The following is an 18,077-nucleotide window of genomic DNA, read 5'->3' on the forward strand; positions in this document are numbered from 1 at the left end:
CTTTACAATGTTGAAAGAAGATAGAAGTTAAGAGTCTGCAGTAGTATGGTGCAGTAATCATTCATATATGTTCAAACTCACATTTACAAGCTCAGGAAGAAAAAAAAATCAAATAGCTGTGTTTGAAAATAGAGTGACATTTTGTACAACCTTAACCTTAGTTTTCATTCTATGTAACACAGCTTGTAGATGTTAAATGATGCTGCTATCTGTATGTAGTACTGTTATCATCAGAGATAAGGTTTCTTATCTGCATCAGATGTTCCTCATTCGAGATGTTCAGTCTCAGACGGAGGTTTGTGATCCACGTTTCTTGTTCCCACGTTATATTCGGTCCAGATGCGTGCAATCTCTCGATACTGCATCGGTATTCATCCAACTCTAGCCTATGAACATCAGCAGCTTCTGAGCCTTTTGGTGTAAAGCCAGACTTCTTCTTGATCTTGAAGCTTCTGTAGCGACAAGATGATGACTCAGTGTCACTGGAGCTACCGGTTTCTATGGGAACGAAAGAGACAGTACTTAAACCATCCAAGTTACAACTACCAACAGAAGAAGCAATACTCTCTCTATCTTCTTCTTCTTTGACTTGTGGAGTTTGATTGTGTGGCGTAACCAAAGAGTAGGTCCGTTTCTTTGAACCCAGTGCATCAGACACATTGAGCTTGTCTTTGCTCTCAGATGAAACATAGTCGCCTTTCAGATTCACCTTTCTCCTTAACTTTCCTGTTGAAGTCTGTGCGCTTAATCTCGGTGAACTCTTTAACCAAATGGTATAAACAAAATGTCAGCTCACAAAAGCCTTTGAAAGATACAGATATTGAAAGAGAAAAGAAACAGGTACCTGCCCGACCATGATCCACTCATTGTCTTGCCAAGACTGTCTGACCCGAATGTCAGATTTGTTTGCCTTGACCTTGACTGAGGAACCAAGTAATCTAACCAAGACACAATCATCCTCCAAAACCTTGGAAACGATAGCCATCTTCCAGGAACAGCTTTCAAAAACCTCAAGAACGTCACCAGGAACCCAAGAATGAAGAACTTGCAGAGGAGGAGGCTCAGGTCTCATACTCTTCCTCGGTACCCTCTCTGTAGCGTCAACGCTATCATACATGACAGTGTAATAATGCCCATTACCGGACATTATCTCAGCAGATCGCCAAGCACCAGATGGAAGTGAAGATTTGGTCAACACTTCCACTTTAGTTCCTTTCTTGAATCTCATCATTCCTGCAATTTCAAAAAAAAAAACATGTGATGATGTGAATATCTTTTCACATTCTAACTGCTTATGATGATCCAATGCTAATAGTACATACAAATATCAAGAAATAAGCTGGACCAATAGATCCATGAGAATCTTTTACATCCAGAAACTTCAATCTATTGTCAGATTCTTATGCTTAATAATCACTAGAGATTGCAGAGAAGTCTACTATTTTGCAAAGCAAGAAAACAGTAGAGAGAAACATAGCATGGATTATTCAGATGTTAATGAAATTGAAAAGTATGATGATGACTCAAATGTATATGATCAATCTTCATTACTGAGAAAATTGAAATGAAACTCAGAATTTCAATTTAGAAAAAAGCATAAAAGATATTGTGTTTACCTTAAAACAAAAAGAAGTTTGGTCAGTGAATGTTTAGCACGCAAAGGAAATCATGATTCTGTTTTCACAAACAAATTTTTTTTTTGCTATTTGATTTTCTGGGTAACCAAACAAGGATCAAAGGGGCTAAAGAACAGAGAAAAAAAAACTTATATGCAAAAAAAAGAGAATAAGTTTTTCGCTTATTACACATCAGCAAGCAAAACAAAATCCATATGATTAATTTTAAATGAAAAACATTTGAAATAATAGTTCAAGAGTAACAATCCCCCTTTGGGCTCTAGCACTTTTATCCATCAAGCCCGCATGAGACATGGCCTTTTGTTTGATAGTTTTTTTTTTTTTTTACTAAATGGGTGATGATGATGATGGGAGAAATTGGTGAGTGACAATGATTTGATGTTTTATTGGAATTATATATGTAAAAAATAAATAGTTTTTTTCTTAACGTTGTGCATGGCACAAGAATGTTAAACGTTTTTTTTTTTTTGGTAAAATAAAAAGGTGTTTTCACCAGTGGCGGAGGCAGAAATGAGTTTCAAGAGGGTCAATAATATTACCATAAGCAAATGATCAATCCAAAATGTTTATTGACTAGGTGCACATAGAGTATTTAGACTTGGATCATGAGGGTCATAATACTAAATTATCTATGAAAAGTGAATTATATAAGCATGAAAATTAAATTTGTCAAAAGTCACATGGGTCAATTGATCCCCCTCATGTCAAGCTAGCTCCGCCACTGGTTTTCACCTCTTTGCCGGGAACTCAAGCAATGTAAATAGTCTCTTCCAGCGCGAATCGAACCCGGGTGGCAGAAGTTACGCCCGCAACTCCTTTACCACCAGAGCTGACTCGTTCTGGTTAGAATGTTAAACGTTGGTATCTAGAATGGAAAGTTGATTTATAATGACAACTAACATTTACGCAGAAATCATTTACGAGTGGAAGTAATTGGCTCTGGTTCATGCATAAGAAGCAAATAATATAGGAAACAAATCAATATAGAGGTTAGTTCGTAATTGCTCAATTTATAACTAGGGATTAACCCGGGCTACGCCCGGGATTTTTATATTTTTCTAATTTAAGTTGTTAAATTATTTATATTTAGGTTATGATATATATTTATAAAAATGTTAAGATGTATGTCATAATTAAAATTTATTTTTAAATTTTAACACGTTAAATTAACATATTTTTTACTATTTAAATATTTTTTGTAATTTTATTGGCTATCTAGTTATCATATTTAGGAAAACTATCTGTTGAGTGTTGGAATAAATGTTTTAGATATTTAATTAAACTGCAGAGTATTTTCGGATCGACCACATGCTTAACAATCGATCAATCCGTAAAAAAGATGGTCGATCTTCTTGGCGAGGTAATTACAATTTTAGCAAAAATATCTTTGATTTTCAAATTTAAGTATATAACTATTCTTTTGAATATTATTTTTTTATTGTATTTTTTTGATTAAATTATTGTATTATAATGTTTATGTAAATATTTTTTGTGATGTTTGAATTTGTGTTGTTCGTATACTTAACCTAGATGATATTGATGTTTAACCATTTGTTTTTTTATTTATTTATTTTAATCAGAAATTGTTTTTATTTAAAAAATTATTCATATATAATATAATAGTTTAAGTTTGGAAGATTAATCTATATATATAAATTATGTATATTTTTAAAAAATAATTTAAGATATTATATATTGAGTAACTGAATTTCTTATCTTGAAAATAAAATATTTATATTTTTGTCTTCATGTTATACTCACCAATCCATCATTGATATTTATAACTCAGTATGTTTTTAAAAAAACTTAGTTTTAAGTAATAAACGAATTTAATAAATTAAATTCATCACCCATAATGTTCTCTAAACTATATTTGAAAACTCTCTAAAATTATATTTTAAGCATAATATTACTATTATTTAATTTTAAGCATAATATATGCAAAACCAACTTAAATTATATTTACAATAAGACTATCCTAAACCGGTTAATAAACCAAAAACAATATTAAATCAACATGAACCAATACCTGATTCGGCGAGGAAAGAAGTGTTTCAGGATAAACGCTTGAATGATTATTAACTGTAATGGTTTGATCATGAAAGAGTTAGTATGAATATTAACAATTGTAAGAATACCTTTGAGTCTATGAAAAGCAATTCAATTCCCATGAATAAGTTTGGCTTTTGGAAGTTGCGGGTTTCCCAACAATGAATCCACCTAACAAAAAATTTGTTGTCATAAAAAATCTCATTCAAGGTCATTAAAGGTTTTTGGGACTGCAAAAGTTGATGGTGAAACCATTTTTTTGCTCGAGTGCTTTGAAGTTTTCCTTGATAGAGTGAGGTTGATATTGATGGAATAATGAGTTTTATAGGGACTTTCTTGATGTAAAACTATACATTTTTTTGTCAAATGTGGTATTTCCATTTTTATATAATTTACTACCATTTTAAGATAGATGTACAGTTTAAGATAGATGTTTAAATCTTAATGTACTTTTTCCATTTTTTTAAATGTTTATTTCCATTTCTTATATTTTAATTTACGTAATATCTATATTTTATATTTTAAAATAGATATTTAAATCTTAATGTACTTTTTCCATTTTTTAAAATTGTGTATTTACTTATATTATATATTTTACATTTTTAGATAGATGTTTAATGCTTAATGAAGTTTTTCCATTTTTTTAAAAAATTGTGTATTTACTTATTATTATATATATAATTCATATATTATATATTTACATTATTTACTTATTATTTATTTTCCTGTATATGTATTTCCATTTCTTGTACTTTTTATTTACTTAATATTTCTATTTTACATTTTAAGATAGATGTTTAAATCTTAATGTACGTTTTCCATTTTTTTTTTAAATTGTATATTTCCATTTGTTATACTTTCTATTTACTTAATATCTATATTTTAAATTTTAAGATATATTTTTAAATCTTAATGTAATTTTCCATTTTTTAAATTGGGTATTTACTTATATTATATATTTACTTTTTTTTTTATATTGTGTATTTCTATTTCTTATACTTTCTATTTACTAATAATTTTATATTTTAAGATAGATTTACATTTTAAGATAGATGTTTAAATACTAATGTATTTTTTCCATTTTTTTAAATTGTGTATTTCCTGTTCTTATACTTTCTATTTGCATATCTATATTTTACATTTTATGATAGATGTTTAAATCGTAATATACTTTTTCCATTGTTTTTAAGTTGTGTATTTCTTTTTCTTATACTTTCTATTTACTTAATATCTATATTTTACATTTTAAGATAGATGTTTAATATTTAATGTACTCTTTCCATTTTTTAAAAATTGTGCATTTACTTATTATTGTATATATAATTAGTATATTTATAATATTTAATTATTATTTATTTTTCAATATATTGAGTATTTCTCTTTCTTATACTTTATATTTAGTTAATATCTATATTTTATATTTTAAGATAGATGTTTAAATCTCAATGTATTTTTTCATTTTTAATGTAAAACGGCAATGTTTAATAGAAGAACTTGGACAAATAGTCAAATAGTTATATTTATGTTTTTTTTTTAATATAAAATAGAAATTTTACATTATGGAGATAAGCCGTTTTTTTTAGTGAAAAATGGTAATCTTACATATGTTTAATGTAGTTTTTCCATTTTTTTATGTTGTATGTTTACATTTTATTGCTATTTTTAAATGTAAAATGGTAATCTTACATATGTTTAATGCAGTATTTCCATTTTTTATGTTGTATGTTTACATATTATTTATTATTTTCGAAATTATATATAATGTTTTTTTATACAAAATAGTAATGTTACATTATGGAGATAAACCGTCTTTTTTTAGTGAAAAATGGTAATCTTACATATGTTTAATGTAGTTTTTCCATTTTTATGTTGTATGTTTACATATTATTTTTTTAAAAATAAAAATGTAAAATGGTAATATTACATTATGGAATTAAACCGTCTTTTTTTTTTAAATGAAAAATAGTAATTTTACATATGTTCAATATAGTTTTTCCATTTTTTATGCTCTATGTTTCATATTATTTATAATTTTTAAAAATTAGTAATATTAAAATGTAAAACTATATTTTATGCCACGTGTCATCTTTCGGGAGAATTTTTTTTCGCTGATGTGGACGCTCTATGGAGCTTCAAAAGGTCCCAAGATATATTTTTAAATCTTAATGTAATTTTCCATTTTTTAAATTGGGTATTTACTTATATTATATATTTACTTTTTTTTTTATATTGTGTATTTCTATTTCTTATACTTTCTATTTACTAATAATTTTATATTTTAAGATAGATTTACATTTTAAGATAGATGTTTAAATACTAATGTACTTTTTCCATTTTTTTAAATTGTGTATTTCCTTTTCTTATACTTTCTATTTGCATATCTATATTTTACATTTTATGATAGATGTTTAAATCGTAATATACTTTTTCCATTGTTTTTAAGTTGTGTATTTCTTTTTCTTATACTTTCTATTTACTTAATATCTATATTTTACATTTTAAGATAGATGTTTAATATTTAATGTACTCTTTCCATTTTTTAAAAATTGTGCATTTACTTATTATTGTATATATAATTAGTATATTTATAATATTTAATTATTATTTATTTTTCAATATATTGAGTATTTCTCTTTCTTATACTTTATATTTAGTTAATATCTATATTTTATATTTTAAGATAGATGTTTAAATCTCAATGTATTTTTCCATTTTTAATGTAAAACGGCAATGTTTAATAGAAGAACTTGGACAAATAGTCAAATAGTTATATTTATGTTTTTTTTTAATATAAAATAGAAATTTTACATTATGGAGATAAGCCGTTTTTTTTAGTGAAAAATGGTAATCTTACATATGTTTAATGTAGTTTTTCCATTTTTTTATGTTGTATGTTTACATTTTATTGCTATTTTTAAATGTAAAATGGTAATCTTACATATGTTTAATGCAGTATTTCCATTTTTTATGTTGTATGTTTACATATTATTTATTATTTTCGAAATTATATATAATGTTTTTTTATACAAAATAGTAATGTTACATTATGGAGATAAACCGTCTTTTTTTAGTGAAAAATGGTAATCTTACATATGTTTAATGTAGTTTTTCCATTTTTATGTTGTATGTTTACATATTATTTTTTTAAAAAATAAAAATGTAAAATGGTAATATTACATTATGGAATTAAGCCGTCTTTTTTTTTAAATGAAAAATAGTAATTTTACATATGTTCAATATAGTTTTTCCATTTTTTATGCTCTATGTTTCATATTATTTATAATTTTTAAAAATTAGTAATATTAAAATGTAAAACTATATTTTATGCCACGTGTCATCTTTCGGGAGAATTTTTTTTCGCTGATGTGGACGCTCTATGGAGCTTCAAAAGGTCCCTTTTATTAGTAAGGATTTTCCATTTTTTATGCTCTATGTTTCATATTATTTATAATTTTTAAAAATTAGTAATATTAAAATGTAAAACTATATTTTATGCCACGTGTCATCTTTCGGGAGAATTTTTTTTCGCTGATGTGGACGCTCTATGGAGCTTCAAAAGGTCCCTTTTATTAGTAATATATGCCACGTGTCATCTTTCGGGAGAATTTTTTTTCGCTGATGTGGACGCTCTATGGAGCTTCAAAAGGTCCCTTTTATTAGTAAGGATTCATTAACAATGTCATCAATACAAAATACGTTTAAAAAGGACGATAGATATGTTATTTATTTCATATCGGTGAGCAGCACGAGCAAAGTGCGTGTTTGAGTGTGCCAAAGACAAAAAGTTTACAGAGAAACAGAAGAAGAGAAAAGCGTTATGGGGATGGTGAGAGGTCAGGTGGCTTTATATAGTTTATATAATTCCCACTTCACTTTTGAAGACATTAAAGATACTGAGAGATTGTAGGCTCCATATTAACGTACCAAAATAATATTTTAAAATGATATTGTCGTTGTCTTGCATTATCTTGATTCAGAATGGATAATGGAACCAACTGTTTTTATTTGCTCATAATTATTTGGATGCAATAGGGCGTGAAAAAACAGACACAAATTCATTGTTCATTAAAACAATCTCTCAAAATTTCATTACAGAAAGAGCAACACACTTGCTTTATCTTGGATAGAATGATAGTAATGCAAGTGGTGTTACGTTGTTGTTCCTTCCACGCATGAAACTTTACTCTTACACCCTTCACTACTGATCCACTCCAACACCGATGAACAATCCTCTCGTCCTACGAAATGCCTTCACAAAACAGATTCCACAAACCATAAACAATCAGAACAAAAAAAGAAGTGCCTAATCAAGTGTTTTGATCTCTGTACCTGTTTCTGGGACGGTAACCCTTTAGTGCATTAGCTTCTCGAGAGTTTCTCAAGTCTTTGTTCATCCTGAGAGAGTCTGGCACCACCAGCAGCGTCTCTCCTTCCTTCTCATATGCATCATAAATGAACTCAAGTATTGTATCCTACAAGGAGGCCAAAAGGATATTATCACCAGCAAAACCAATACTAACATAAAGAGAGATTGAATAGAACCAGACACATGTATATATATATATACCAGAGGTCTAGAAGCATTGAGCCAGTGGTACATAGGCTCACACCTGAACCATGTCATTTGCCTTTTTGCAAAGTTCCTGCCCATCAATCAAGCAAAGATATGAATGCCTGTGCAGAAGAAGCTTATATGTAACACTAGATATTTTCAAGTCTATGCAGAGGAAAATCAACCTGGATGCTTGCTGAAATTTGTTTAAAAACCCATAGAATTCTCCAGGGGAGCTTACACCTCTTTGTCTACGGCATTTTGATAGATATTCCATTGCCTGAAAACAAATGATATGATAAACTCATCAAGGAAAACATTTTTTCACAATCAAATAAAGAAAATAAAGAGTTTTTACCTGTCTGTAACCAATGGCACGAGTTGCGGAACTTGTGTTTGGAAGAAGACCAAGATCAAGAAGCCATCTAGCTTCTGTCAACACTCCATTGGCACCTGATGTTGAGAGACAATAAACATCAAACGCAAAAAAATGAATTCTGAAGAGTTATTAATTACTATTATTAAGGAGCTGCACTTGTTTTACCTGAAAGCATGTCTTCACATCTGAAATCAATAGACCTGTATAGATCAACACGTGGGCTTGACAGGAAAAAACAAAGGAAGTCATAGTCCAAATCTGTCTCTATGTTTTGGATAGAGATATCAGCAGATGAACCATTCTCATCAAAGTCGTTGTTGGCATCATGAGAATTCAAATTTTCTCGAAAGGAATCGTATGGAACGCGAAAAGAAGACGGAGGAGATCCAGTTGACTGCCATGGAAACAAAAACATACAAGTTATAAAAGCATAGACAGTCTATTCTACACTTTACCAAGATTAAAATGCATAGTCCATAAGAAAATAATGACAGTTCTCCATCCTATCAAGCAAGACAATCTATAGCATGGTTCAAAAAAAATCGGTTTAAGATCCATAAATTTAATCCTAAGCCGAAACGATTTTCATAAAATCCGATTTATATGATTCAAATCAGTTTAAACTCTTTTAAATCGGTTAAATTAACCAATAATGTTAGTACAACTCTATAAATTTGTCTAGTTTCTTTTGTTTTGTATATCTAATTTTGATATTCATCAAAATAATTGTTTGGTTAAAGCCAAAAACTAAAATATTTTATAGCCTACGCCCTGAATAATCTGCCTAAATAACAGTTGAAGCTGAGAATTGTCAAACCTTGAGTATCTCAAGGCTACGCCGTAGTCTGTACCAATCATTACGAGGTAAAGAAGAGGCTTTTTGATCACCAGCGTTGACCACAAACTCAACAGCTCCATCCCAGTTATACTCGTTTTGAAAATCAATTAGCATATCGTGGACCTCAGAGACGATCTCTGGAGAAGGTTTAGGAACATCTGGCTTCCCATATATAAACCTAACATCAACTAAAGCATTATAGGATGTGTGAAACATATACAAGAGAGGTATATAAATCAATCTCCTGACAGACATACCATCTCAGGTACAATCCAGTGCCACCTGTAACTATGGGAACACGCCCTCTACTAAGAATGTCTTTAGTAGCTTGACGCCCATCTTCGAAGAATTGCCCCACAGAGTAGTCTAAATAAAAAAACATACAAAATGAGAACTTTCTGGATTTATGAGTATCATAAGTATTAACAAATGAGAGATGAAACAAACCTTGAGATGGATGCAAAATGTCGATCAGATGATGAGGCACCTCCTGTACAAACAATATGCATAACGTCAAGCAGTCAAAGGTATATACTTTCATACAACAACATCAGATCAAAATGAATATACATCAGAAGGATAACCTTTCTATCGGTTGCTGATGGCTTGGCTGATCCAACATCAAGGCCTTTGTACACCTGTGTGTCCAATCAAAACAAAGCAAGAACCTTTTTTTTTTAAAAACACCAAAGTTGTGGACTTTGATTAAAAACTTCAACTTTATCATTTCAGACACGATTGGGTCAAACAGACAAAACTCTTGAACTGAAAGTACACAGTCTTGGGTTAAGTAAAGTATTCAACTTTATGTTCAAGACCCTATGCACTCTTAGTGAGCTTAACCAGAGAGAGCATACAAGTAAAAGATTGAAGTGTGACATTGGCACCTGAACGGAGTCAGCACTGATGATTTCGCCGTTGAGACGCTTAGCTAGCTCCAGGGCGAGTTTGCTTTTACCGGCGCCGGTGGGACCAGATATCACAATCACCTTCTCCTTTTCTGAGTTTCTCTTCCCGTTCAGAGAAACAGAGCAAGTCGTGGCGGCTCCGGAGAATCTCCGGCGCAATACAAGGCACGGTGGTTGCAGTCTCGAGGAACACGTACGGGTTAAAGCTACGCCACTGTGAATAATCACCATTATAGGTGGAGTCTTCGAACGTTAAAAGGAAGCTTCAAAAACTTGAAGAAAGCTCAGAGACGGAGAGAAGAAGACAGCGAGCGAAGGATTAGAGAAGTACGGTTCGGTTAGGTTTACTGATTAAACCGAATCCAATTTATGAACCGAGCTGGATATGGTTTAGTTACATTGCGGCTCGAAACGACGGCGTTTAAATAATGTTTTATCGGGTTTATTAATTTATACATGTTACCAACAAAATGAAACATCATCACATTAGGTTATTGATCCAGGAATGAATGTTACAAGTTTTACAATAGGCAAAATTGTGATTAAATTTTATAAACAATACAATTATAGGCAAATATTCGAATTAAAATTATAGATCGTAACGTTATTCAACCTGTGATCACAAATCAACGAAAGGTCATATTGCTTTATGTTTGCATGTTATTAGTGCTAGTAGTAGGAGCACTTGAAAAAGCCCAAAGAACAAAAGCACATAAAAAGAGAACAAGAGGGATTATGTGAATAGCTCTCTCTCCATTGACAGACTTGTAACTATTGTTGTGGAGCATCAGGTCCTTCTTGGCGACGTCATAGACCGAGAGATCGTCGGGGCTTGAAGAATCCGGCAAGAGGTTAATCAGAAACTCTTCGGATGGCCGAGAACTAATCTGTAACCTCTGCATACTTGTAAACAAATAGTATACTCGGCGATGTCACCTAGTATGGTTTCGTGACAACTTTGCGGTTATGTAAGGTTCTCTATTCATCACAGTTTCAACTCTATATATAAGAGTTCAAAAGTCAAAGCGTATCCTTAGAGAATTTAAGATAGCATATTCAAATTCCCGAAGTTGTGGCTTAAGTTATGATGAATCTGATCAGTGAACTTTGCTTTCAAATATTAAAGCTGTTATTATAATTTTCTATGACAAGACTAAGATTCGCTTAGGCTTCCAAGAAGAGTTGATAAAATATGAAAACAAGGAAAATATAATAATAGTATTTACCAAAGTATGTACGATCCTAATCAATATCACTTTAATATCCAGTATTAGCAGGCTAGTTAAATTTCTTATAGAATTATCCAATCTTATAGTATATCCCTACATGATATTAAAGTGATCTTGATCAGTAGAATCATACTTTGGATATATATAATACTTTGAAATGTAAAATAACATGTAGATGACCAAAAAAAAAAGATGTAGATGATCTTAAACCAAAAGTGTGCGTGTGAAGGCACAACCACAATGCATGCATATTCCAAAAATTATACACGAACATTTACTAAACATGTATCATGTGGAAGTGTAAGTGTAGTTAATTCTTTTTCTTTTGATCAATTAGCTTTATGAAAAAATCACATACAACAAGAAGTTACATTGTTTGACCAATTTCTAATAATTCTATTTTCATGGATACATTACAAATCAAGATATCGAGCGTTGACAAATAAACAGCAAGGATGAACTCTTTCAAAAGTTTAAGATATGTGTGTTGTTTGGAACCTTGCAGCGAACTTGAAGGTGCACATGCGCTCTTTTTTCTTAAGTCAAAACTTGTGTTCTTATGACATTAGACTTCTTCTTTTGCAATTTTCGATTATGCTTAAACAAATATCTAGTCAGAAATATGTGCTACACCAAAAATATCAAACAAAACCTTATCTTCCCATTCCCATATATAGTATCAAAGTCCATGTGCTATCCATAAATCGATATCAAACTTTTCTTCACGGCTTTTATTGCAGGCATATCCAATCATTTTAAAACCTGTTTTGACTTTTGAAGATTCAAAGGTTCTTAGAAATCACTCTACCAATTACGATTGTACTTGAAAAAGCCAATACATGGAAGCAATTTATTTGAATAATCATCCTCAGCTCAATCTTGAGTTTGCAGTTCCTTTCTTGTGGTTAAAGCTTTCGACTAAAGTTTAATCTGAAGAAGTCAAACTGAAATACTATAAAATTAAATTGGAAGCATCTTTTGTTTGTCAGCCAACCAATGAGAAGTGATATCGTATGACTGATTTACGTTGACCAAGTGTGATGAACGAAAGATGGAAGGCCAACCAAAGCATACACGGTTTTAACTTTTAACTAACCGTAACCTTTGACCCAAAAAAAACTAACCATAACCAAGCGTTGACTTGGAAAATACAGAAGAAAATAAAACAATACAAAGTCTTTTTCCCTAATAAAAATAAAAACAAAATTATACTCTCTCCATTCCTAAAAAATCTCTGTTTTAAAATTTTCATATTTTTTAATAAAACATATTGAAATTTAGCTATAAATATATAATTTTTTGTAATTTTATATTTTTTAAATTTTAAAACCAATAAATTTTAAAAAATGTAATTAATTATTGAAATTTCACAATTTTTTATTATTAGTTAACAAAAATTACATTGAAAATATAAAATATGTATATTTTTGAAATAAAAGTTTTCTCTAGAACGTTGATCTTTTAGAAATGGAGGAGGGAGTAATATTTAACGATGTTCTCTCGTGCAAAACTTTTTTGCTCAAAATTATAACATACACATTCTTTTTATATGCTCAAAGATTAAGCAAAATCGATCGAAGATGGCACAACGGGTTCAACCGATAGTTTATGTAAATAAGCGCGAGTCCACCAATTAAGGCATGTTTCCGACCGGCGAAACCAGTCTGCGAAGGCAAACCTAATTTATTAAATTATTACATTTCAGCTGCATTTTCAAAGTCAACAAATGCTCACGTCCGGCAAATATTACATGTACTATATTTTAGTTTTTGATATACTTTTGTCCTTGAGGTAGACAAACCAACCGATTTGAATCTGACCACACATTAGGATTATACAAAATTAAAATTTTGAATCTGACCAAAATAGAATACACGTTAAATTTTATACTGTATATGGCAGTTTTCCCTAATGAATTTTTTTTTGATGCACGCACTCAGATCGATTGAAGTTGTAGAATTTGTCAAATTATATTTTTTGGCATATCACTTTCCATAATTACAAATATAAATTTACAAAAATACTACTCTTAAAATTGAACAATATAACCTACCACAACTTGCACATGTTAGACAATGACTCATTTAAGATAATTTATGACAAACCTAACTTATAGTTGTACATTGTACAATATACGTCTCTATATAAAATATAACTTTATAATATTTGTTTAACCAAAAATATTCCAATTGGCCATGAGTCCAACAACTCTTTTTTGCTTTTGATATTACAAATTAAAAATAAAATATTATTTAAAAACACGGAATCTCAATTGCAGACAAACAACTTAAAAATATAATTCAATTCAACACAAGAAAAAAAAACACAATAAGATACAACCTGTTGTGTCTTTTTAATATATTTTATTTAAAATATTGCCTTCCTCCTTGTGAATTCAGCTCACGAGTTGCTCAAATGAAGTCAGACAAGCTCTAAAGCCTGTAATGGAGGACAAGAAAGCAAACATAATCGCCACCATATCCATCATAGCCCTCCTCACCGTCATAATCACCGCCAGAGTTACTCTAAAACTCTCCAAAACGTTTTACCTCATCGCCGGCGTCGACATCTCCCTGATCCTCGCCGTGATCTGTTTCCTCGTAATCCGCCGCCGCTACAACAGAGAGCGAAAGATCCTAGTGTCAAAGTACGTCTCCGAAGGCAGAGAGCTCCGGATCGAGTACAGCTTCCTCCGGAAAGTCGCCGGAGTCCCGACCAAGTTCAAGCTCGAGGATCTCGAGGAAGCCACCGACGGGTTCCGGATCCAGATCGGAAAAGGCGGGTCGGGGTCCGTCTTCAAAGGAGTCCTCAAAGACGGAAGCCAAGTGGCCGTGAAGAGAATCGAAGGAGAGGAGAAAGGAGAAAGAGAGTTTAGGTCAGAGGTAGCCGCTATAGCTTCCGTGCAGCACAAGAATCTAGTTCGGCTCTACGGTTACTCGTCGGTGAATCGCCAGAGGTTCCTCGTCTACGCGTACATACCTAACTCGTCTCTCGACGTGTGGATCTTCCGGAACAGGAGATCAAGAGGATGCTTGACGTGGGACCAAAGGTACCAAGTCGCTGTCGATGTAGCGAAAGCCCTAGCTTATCTTCACCATGACTGTAGGTCAAAGATCTTGCATCTTGACGTGAAGCCAGAGAATATTCTCCTCGATGAAAACTACAGAGCGGTGGTTACAGACTTTGGACTCTCCAAGCTGATAGCTAGAGACGAGAGCCGAGTTGTGACGGAGATTCGCGGCACGTGCGGATACCTAGCCCCGGAGTGGCTTCTTGAACACGGTATCTCTGAAAAGTCTGACGTTTACAGCTATGGGATCGTGTTGCTTGAGATGATCGGAGGGAGGAGGAGTATTATGAAGGTAGAGGTCGAGGAGACAAACAAAAACACGAACAAGAAGAGCAAGAAGAAGAAGCTGGAGTACTTTCCGAGGATAGTGAACCAGAAGATGAGAGAAAGAAAGGTAATGGAGATTGTAGATGAACGGGTGGAGGCAGGTGATGAAGGGCAAGTGATGAAGCTGGTGTGTGTGGCTCTTTGGTGTATACAGGAGAAGGCTAAGAATAGGCCTGATATGGCTATGGTGATTGAGATGCTTGAAGGGAGAGTTCCGGTGAGTGAGCCGCCGGATTCGCAGCTTGTTGTGGTCGATCTTTTGGCTGCGGGCGATGATGATGATGCAACTACTGGTGTGCGACGTGTTGTGGAGGTACCGAGGTTGCATATTCAGAGGGAAAGGAATTTTCGTTTGCCGTCTATTTGTTCTAGTATCATATCTCCCATTTCTCCACGGTAGAGTTTTGGTTTTGTTCATTTGGTATGTAATAATCAGACAGTTTATTAATAGGATTGAACACAAGGTTATGGTTTTAACTGGAAGCTATCTCGCATCTGAAATGAAATAGTGATTCTACCAAGCTAAAGTCCAACTCAAAATCAATATGTAAAATAAGCACAATTTATAACCAGCATTGAACAAAATAGATTTGATTGTTTCAAATAAATTACCTTTCAATTAAATAAACCGAAACCGAACTGAGAATCATTATCTTAAAAACCGATACCGAATTAGATCCAAAAATTTGTAGAATATTAGTTGGTTCCTTTCTAACATTGTATCCAAACTGAAAACCGAAATAAAGAAACAAAACCAAACTAATTTCATAAATAACCAAACAATTTCTATATCGAACCGAAGTGAACCAAAAACCGAACACCAAGACAGAAGCATAACACCAGAAAGTACAATCCTAGGAATTAGGATTGTAAAGCCTTAACCAAGTTTGGTTGGTTCAAAAGTAAACCGAATCTCCCAAATTCTATTGTTATGGGACAGACTGGATCAAAACAAAAGGATGGGGATAAAAGTGAAAAGAACTAATTAATAGTGGGGGCGCTAAGAAAAATGTAAGTGCAAGCCATATCAAAAGTTTAATGGGTTGCTTGCTGGCTGCTGCTGAGCCACTGGCTTCCTTAGACTTCTCCGTCGATAAACTATAGCCGAGGCACGGTCTCAGGTAACATCTATTTCTGTTTTGTCCTGTGACTTTCACCAATACTTTCTTCATCTACTTCTGTAATATATCGTTTTGATATTGGTCTGAACTAGACTGTGTTGCTTTCCCCAAGTGCTTCTTCTCAGCATTGCTTGTTATCCGAAATGAGTATCTCTGGTGCTGCACTTGGTTCAGGTTAGTATATTCCTCTTTTGTGTGAGTTCAAAATGAAGAAACATAGAACAAAATTAACTCTCAGTTATTTCAGGAAGAATTTTAGGAAGAGCGGTAGAGTTTGGGAAAACTCATGTGGTTAGGCCCAAAGGGAAACACCAAGCTACTATTGTCTGGTTACATGGTCTTGGCGACAATGGCTCTAGGTATGTCTGCCACTGGTTTTTCAATTTGGAATATTATTTAGCATCATAGTCTAGATCCAAAGCCTTTTCTGAATGATTCAGTCAGTTTAAAAATTTGGCAGTCAAGACCTTAAGTCTATTTTTTTTATTTTTAACCTGACTGCAGCTGGTCTCAGCTTTTGGAGACCCTTCCCCTTCCCAATGTGAGTTATAAGCTTTAGGTGATCCTCAGCAGTTGCCTTAATCATGTTCCTATTACTTTACCTTTATCAATACTAACTCATCTTTTTATCTGTGTTGTAGATCAAATGGATATGCCCGACTGCTCCTTCTCAACCTATAAGTTTATTTGGTGGTTTTCCCTCCACAGCTTGTAAGTTATTTTGCTACATAGCACGCAGTCTTACATTCTGGTTAGTGGAAAGTAGTACTAATCGAAATAGAGAGGGAGGGTTTGATGAGTTGCTTCTGTAATTATATGCAGGGTTTGATGTTGTGGGCATCAATGAAGATGGACCTGATGATGTAGAAGGACTGGACGTGGCTGCCGCACATGTTGCAAATTTGTTGTCGAATGAGCCTTCTGACAGTAAGTTTTCCTTGCAAACTCGCCTCTTTGTTCTCCTCCATGTGGTTACTTAAATAGTAAAAAGATCTAGTAAGCAAGACAATTAGAACTTTGATGTATGGTACATTGTTGTAACTGAACAGTAAAAGTTCAAATATAGAGAGAGACATTATTTTTGAAATTCATTTTTCTAAAGAAGTGTGTTATATTTCATTGCTCAAAGTTAAGTTAGGTGTTGGAGGGTTCAGCATGGGTGCGGGGACGTCTCTATACTCAGCGACTTGTTTTGCAGTCGGTAAATATGGAAATGGCAATCCTTACCCTATCAATTTAAGCACAGCCATAGGCTTAAGCGGTTGGCTTCCTTGTGTTAAGTAAAGTTTCCTCTTTGTCCCTAAACGTTCTTCTAGTTTAAGAACTTTTTTTATAAATTAACTGGATATTTGAATGACTTTGGTATGTTTATTATCCTTTGTTTCAAAGGACACTGGCTGGCAAACTAGAAGAGGAACAGATCAAGAATCGAGCTGCGTCCTTACCAATTTTAGTTTGCCATGGAAAAGGTAATATTACCCTTGAAAACTTTGAAAATGTTTCATCACGATACAAGTAAAAGAAGGGTTACATTTTGAAGATTATGTTTGGTTTTCCAGGTGATGATGTGGTGCCGTACAAGTTTGGGGAGAAATCTTCAGAGGCCTTGATATCACATGGGTTTAAGAAGACAACGTTCAAAGCCTATAGTGGACTTGGTCACTACACCATCCCACAGGAGATGGATGAGTTGTGCGCTTGGTTAACATCCAACCTCGGCCTCCAAGGTTGAAAAGGCTTTTCACTTATGTCACTAAATTAACCCCTTCAAACTCTTGAGAGTTTCATTGATTTGGATTGGATCCTTCGTATTTTCACTTTAAGATGTATAACATCAAAGCATTATATAACTAGTCTTTGAGAGATTTGTATGGGTTGTTCAAAAAAAAAAAGAGACTTGTATGGTTGTATTTAAATAATAAATTAAAATATCTCCGTCGGTTTGCGCGCGGTTAACTGATTGCAAA

At 32.6% G+C, this 18,077-nt stretch overlaps 5 protein-coding genes across 7 annotated transcripts; 2 read left to right on the top strand and 3 right to left on the bottom strand.

Moving 5' to 3' along the window:
• Positions 1-20: 20 nt before the first annotated feature.
• Positions 21-2,608, bottom strand: LOC103851318. 2 transcript variants are annotated; one of them, XM_009128161.3, is made up of 3 exons: positions 1,617-2,608; positions 845-1,233; positions 21-760 (listed from the first exon to the last, which is right to left on the bottom strand). In XM_009128161.3, exons 2-3 carry the CDS (start codon positions 1,229-1,231, stop codon positions 206-208), a joined length of 942 nt encoding a protein of 313 aa, XP_009126409.1. In that variant the 5' UTR covers positions 1,232-1,233; positions 1,617-2,608; the 3' UTR covers positions 21-205. The 2 variants fall into 2 exon arrangements, with proteins under 2 accessions (XP_009126409.1, XP_033141350.1); XM_033285459.1 differs by lacking the exon at positions 1,617-2,608 and having other exon boundaries at positions 845-1,596.
• Positions 2,609-7,669: 5,061 nt separating this feature from the next.
• Positions 7,670-10,653, bottom strand: LOC103851320 (tRNA dimethylallyltransferase 9). Its single transcript, XM_009128163.3, has 11 exons — positions 10,343-10,653; positions 10,040-10,093; positions 9,903-9,945; positions 9,713-9,821; positions 9,435-9,633; positions 8,783-9,011; positions 8,597-8,691; positions 8,424-8,518; positions 8,254-8,329; positions 8,016-8,158; positions 7,670-7,935 (listed from the first exon to the last, which is right to left on the bottom strand). The coding sequence occupies exons 1-11, from the start codon at positions 10,592-10,594 to the stop codon at positions 7,836-7,838; spliced, it is 1,395 nt and encodes a 464-aa protein (XP_009126411.2). The 5' UTR covers positions 10,595-10,653; the 3' UTR covers positions 7,670-7,835.
• A 325-nt stretch (positions 10,654-10,978) lies between these two features.
• On the bottom strand, positions 10,979-11,377 carry LOC103851321. Its single transcript, XM_009128164.3, has one exon. It carries the CDS (start codon positions 11,263-11,265, stop codon positions 11,011-11,013), a length of 255 nt encoding a protein of 84 aa, XP_009126412.1. The 5' UTR covers positions 11,266-11,377; the 3' UTR covers positions 10,979-11,010.
• Positions 11,378-13,008: 1,631 nt separating this feature from the next.
• On the top strand, positions 13,009-15,472 carry LOC103851322 (probable receptor-like protein kinase At5g20050). Its single transcript, XM_009128165.3, has one exon. It carries the CDS (start codon positions 14,037-14,039, stop codon positions 15,387-15,389), a length of 1,353 nt encoding a protein of 450 aa, XP_009126413.1. The 5' UTR covers positions 13,009-14,036; the 3' UTR covers positions 15,390-15,472.
• A 503-nt stretch (positions 15,473-15,975) lies between these two features.
• LOC103851324 (acyl-protein thioesterase 2) lies at positions 15,976-18,052 on the top strand. Of its 2 annotated transcripts, none has more exons than XM_009128166.3 (9): positions 15,976-16,110; positions 16,203-16,284; positions 16,358-16,469; positions 16,615-16,651; positions 16,752-16,821; positions 16,933-17,037; positions 17,240-17,390; positions 17,500-17,579; positions 17,670-18,052. In XM_009128166.3, the coding sequence occupies exons 2-9, from the start codon at positions 16,254-16,256 to the stop codon at positions 17,840-17,842; spliced, it is 759 nt and encodes a 252-aa protein (XP_009126414.1). In that variant the 5' UTR covers positions 15,976-16,110; positions 16,203-16,253; the 3' UTR covers positions 17,843-18,052. The 2 variants fall into 2 exon arrangements, with proteins under 2 accessions (XP_009126414.1, XP_009126415.1); XM_009128167.3 differs by having other exon boundaries at positions 16,003-16,110; positions 16,223-16,284.
• Positions 18,053-18,077: the final 25 nt, after the last annotated feature.

The sequence above is a fragment of the Brassica rapa genome, chromosome A02 (genome assembly GCF_000309985.2).
Source record: "Brassica rapa cultivar Chiifu-401-42 chromosome A02, CAAS_Brap_v3.01, whole genome shotgun sequence".
Taxonomy (NCBI): domain Eukaryota; kingdom Viridiplantae; phylum Streptophyta; class Magnoliopsida; order Brassicales; family Brassicaceae; genus Brassica; species Brassica rapa.

Coding starts and splice junctions, on each gene's coding strand:
- LOC103851318 (XM_009128161.3), bottom strand. CDS start 1,231: ATGATGAGATTCAAGAAAGGAACTAAAGTGGAAGTGTTGACCAAATCT. Junction 761..844: donor AGTGGATCATGGTCGGGCAG/GTACCTGTTTCT, acceptor ATTTGGTTAAAG/AGTTCACCGAGATTAAGCGC.
- LOC103851320 (XM_009128163.3), bottom strand. CDS start 10,594: ATGGTGATTATTCACAGTGGCGTAGCTTTAACCCGTACGTGTTCCTCG. Junction 9,946..10,039: donor CATCAGCAACCGATAGAAAG/GTTATCCTTCTG, acceptor TTGTTTGTACAG/GAGGTGCCTCATCATCTGAT. Junction 8,159..8,253: donor TCAATGCTTCTAGACCTCTG/GTATATATATAT, acceptor GCCTCCTTGTAG/GATACAATACTTGAGTTCAT.
- LOC103851321 (XM_009128164.3), bottom strand. CDS start 11,265: ATGCAGAGGTTACAGATTAGTTCTCGGCCATCCGAAGAGTTTCTGATT.
- LOC103851322 (XM_009128165.3), top strand. CDS start 14,037: ATGGAGGACAAGAAAGCAAACATAATCGCCACCATATCCATCATAGCC.
- LOC103851324 (XM_009128166.3), top strand. CDS start 16,254: ATGAGTATCTCTGGTGCTGCACTTGGTTCAG. Junction 16,470..16,614: donor CTTGGCGACAATGGCTCTAG/GTATGTCTGCCA, acceptor ACCTGACTGCAG/CTGGTCTCAGCTTTTGGAGA. Junction 17,391..17,499: donor GGTTGGCTTCCTTGTGTTAA/GTAAAGTTTCCT, acceptor TTTGTTTCAAAG/GACACTGGCTGGCAAACTAG.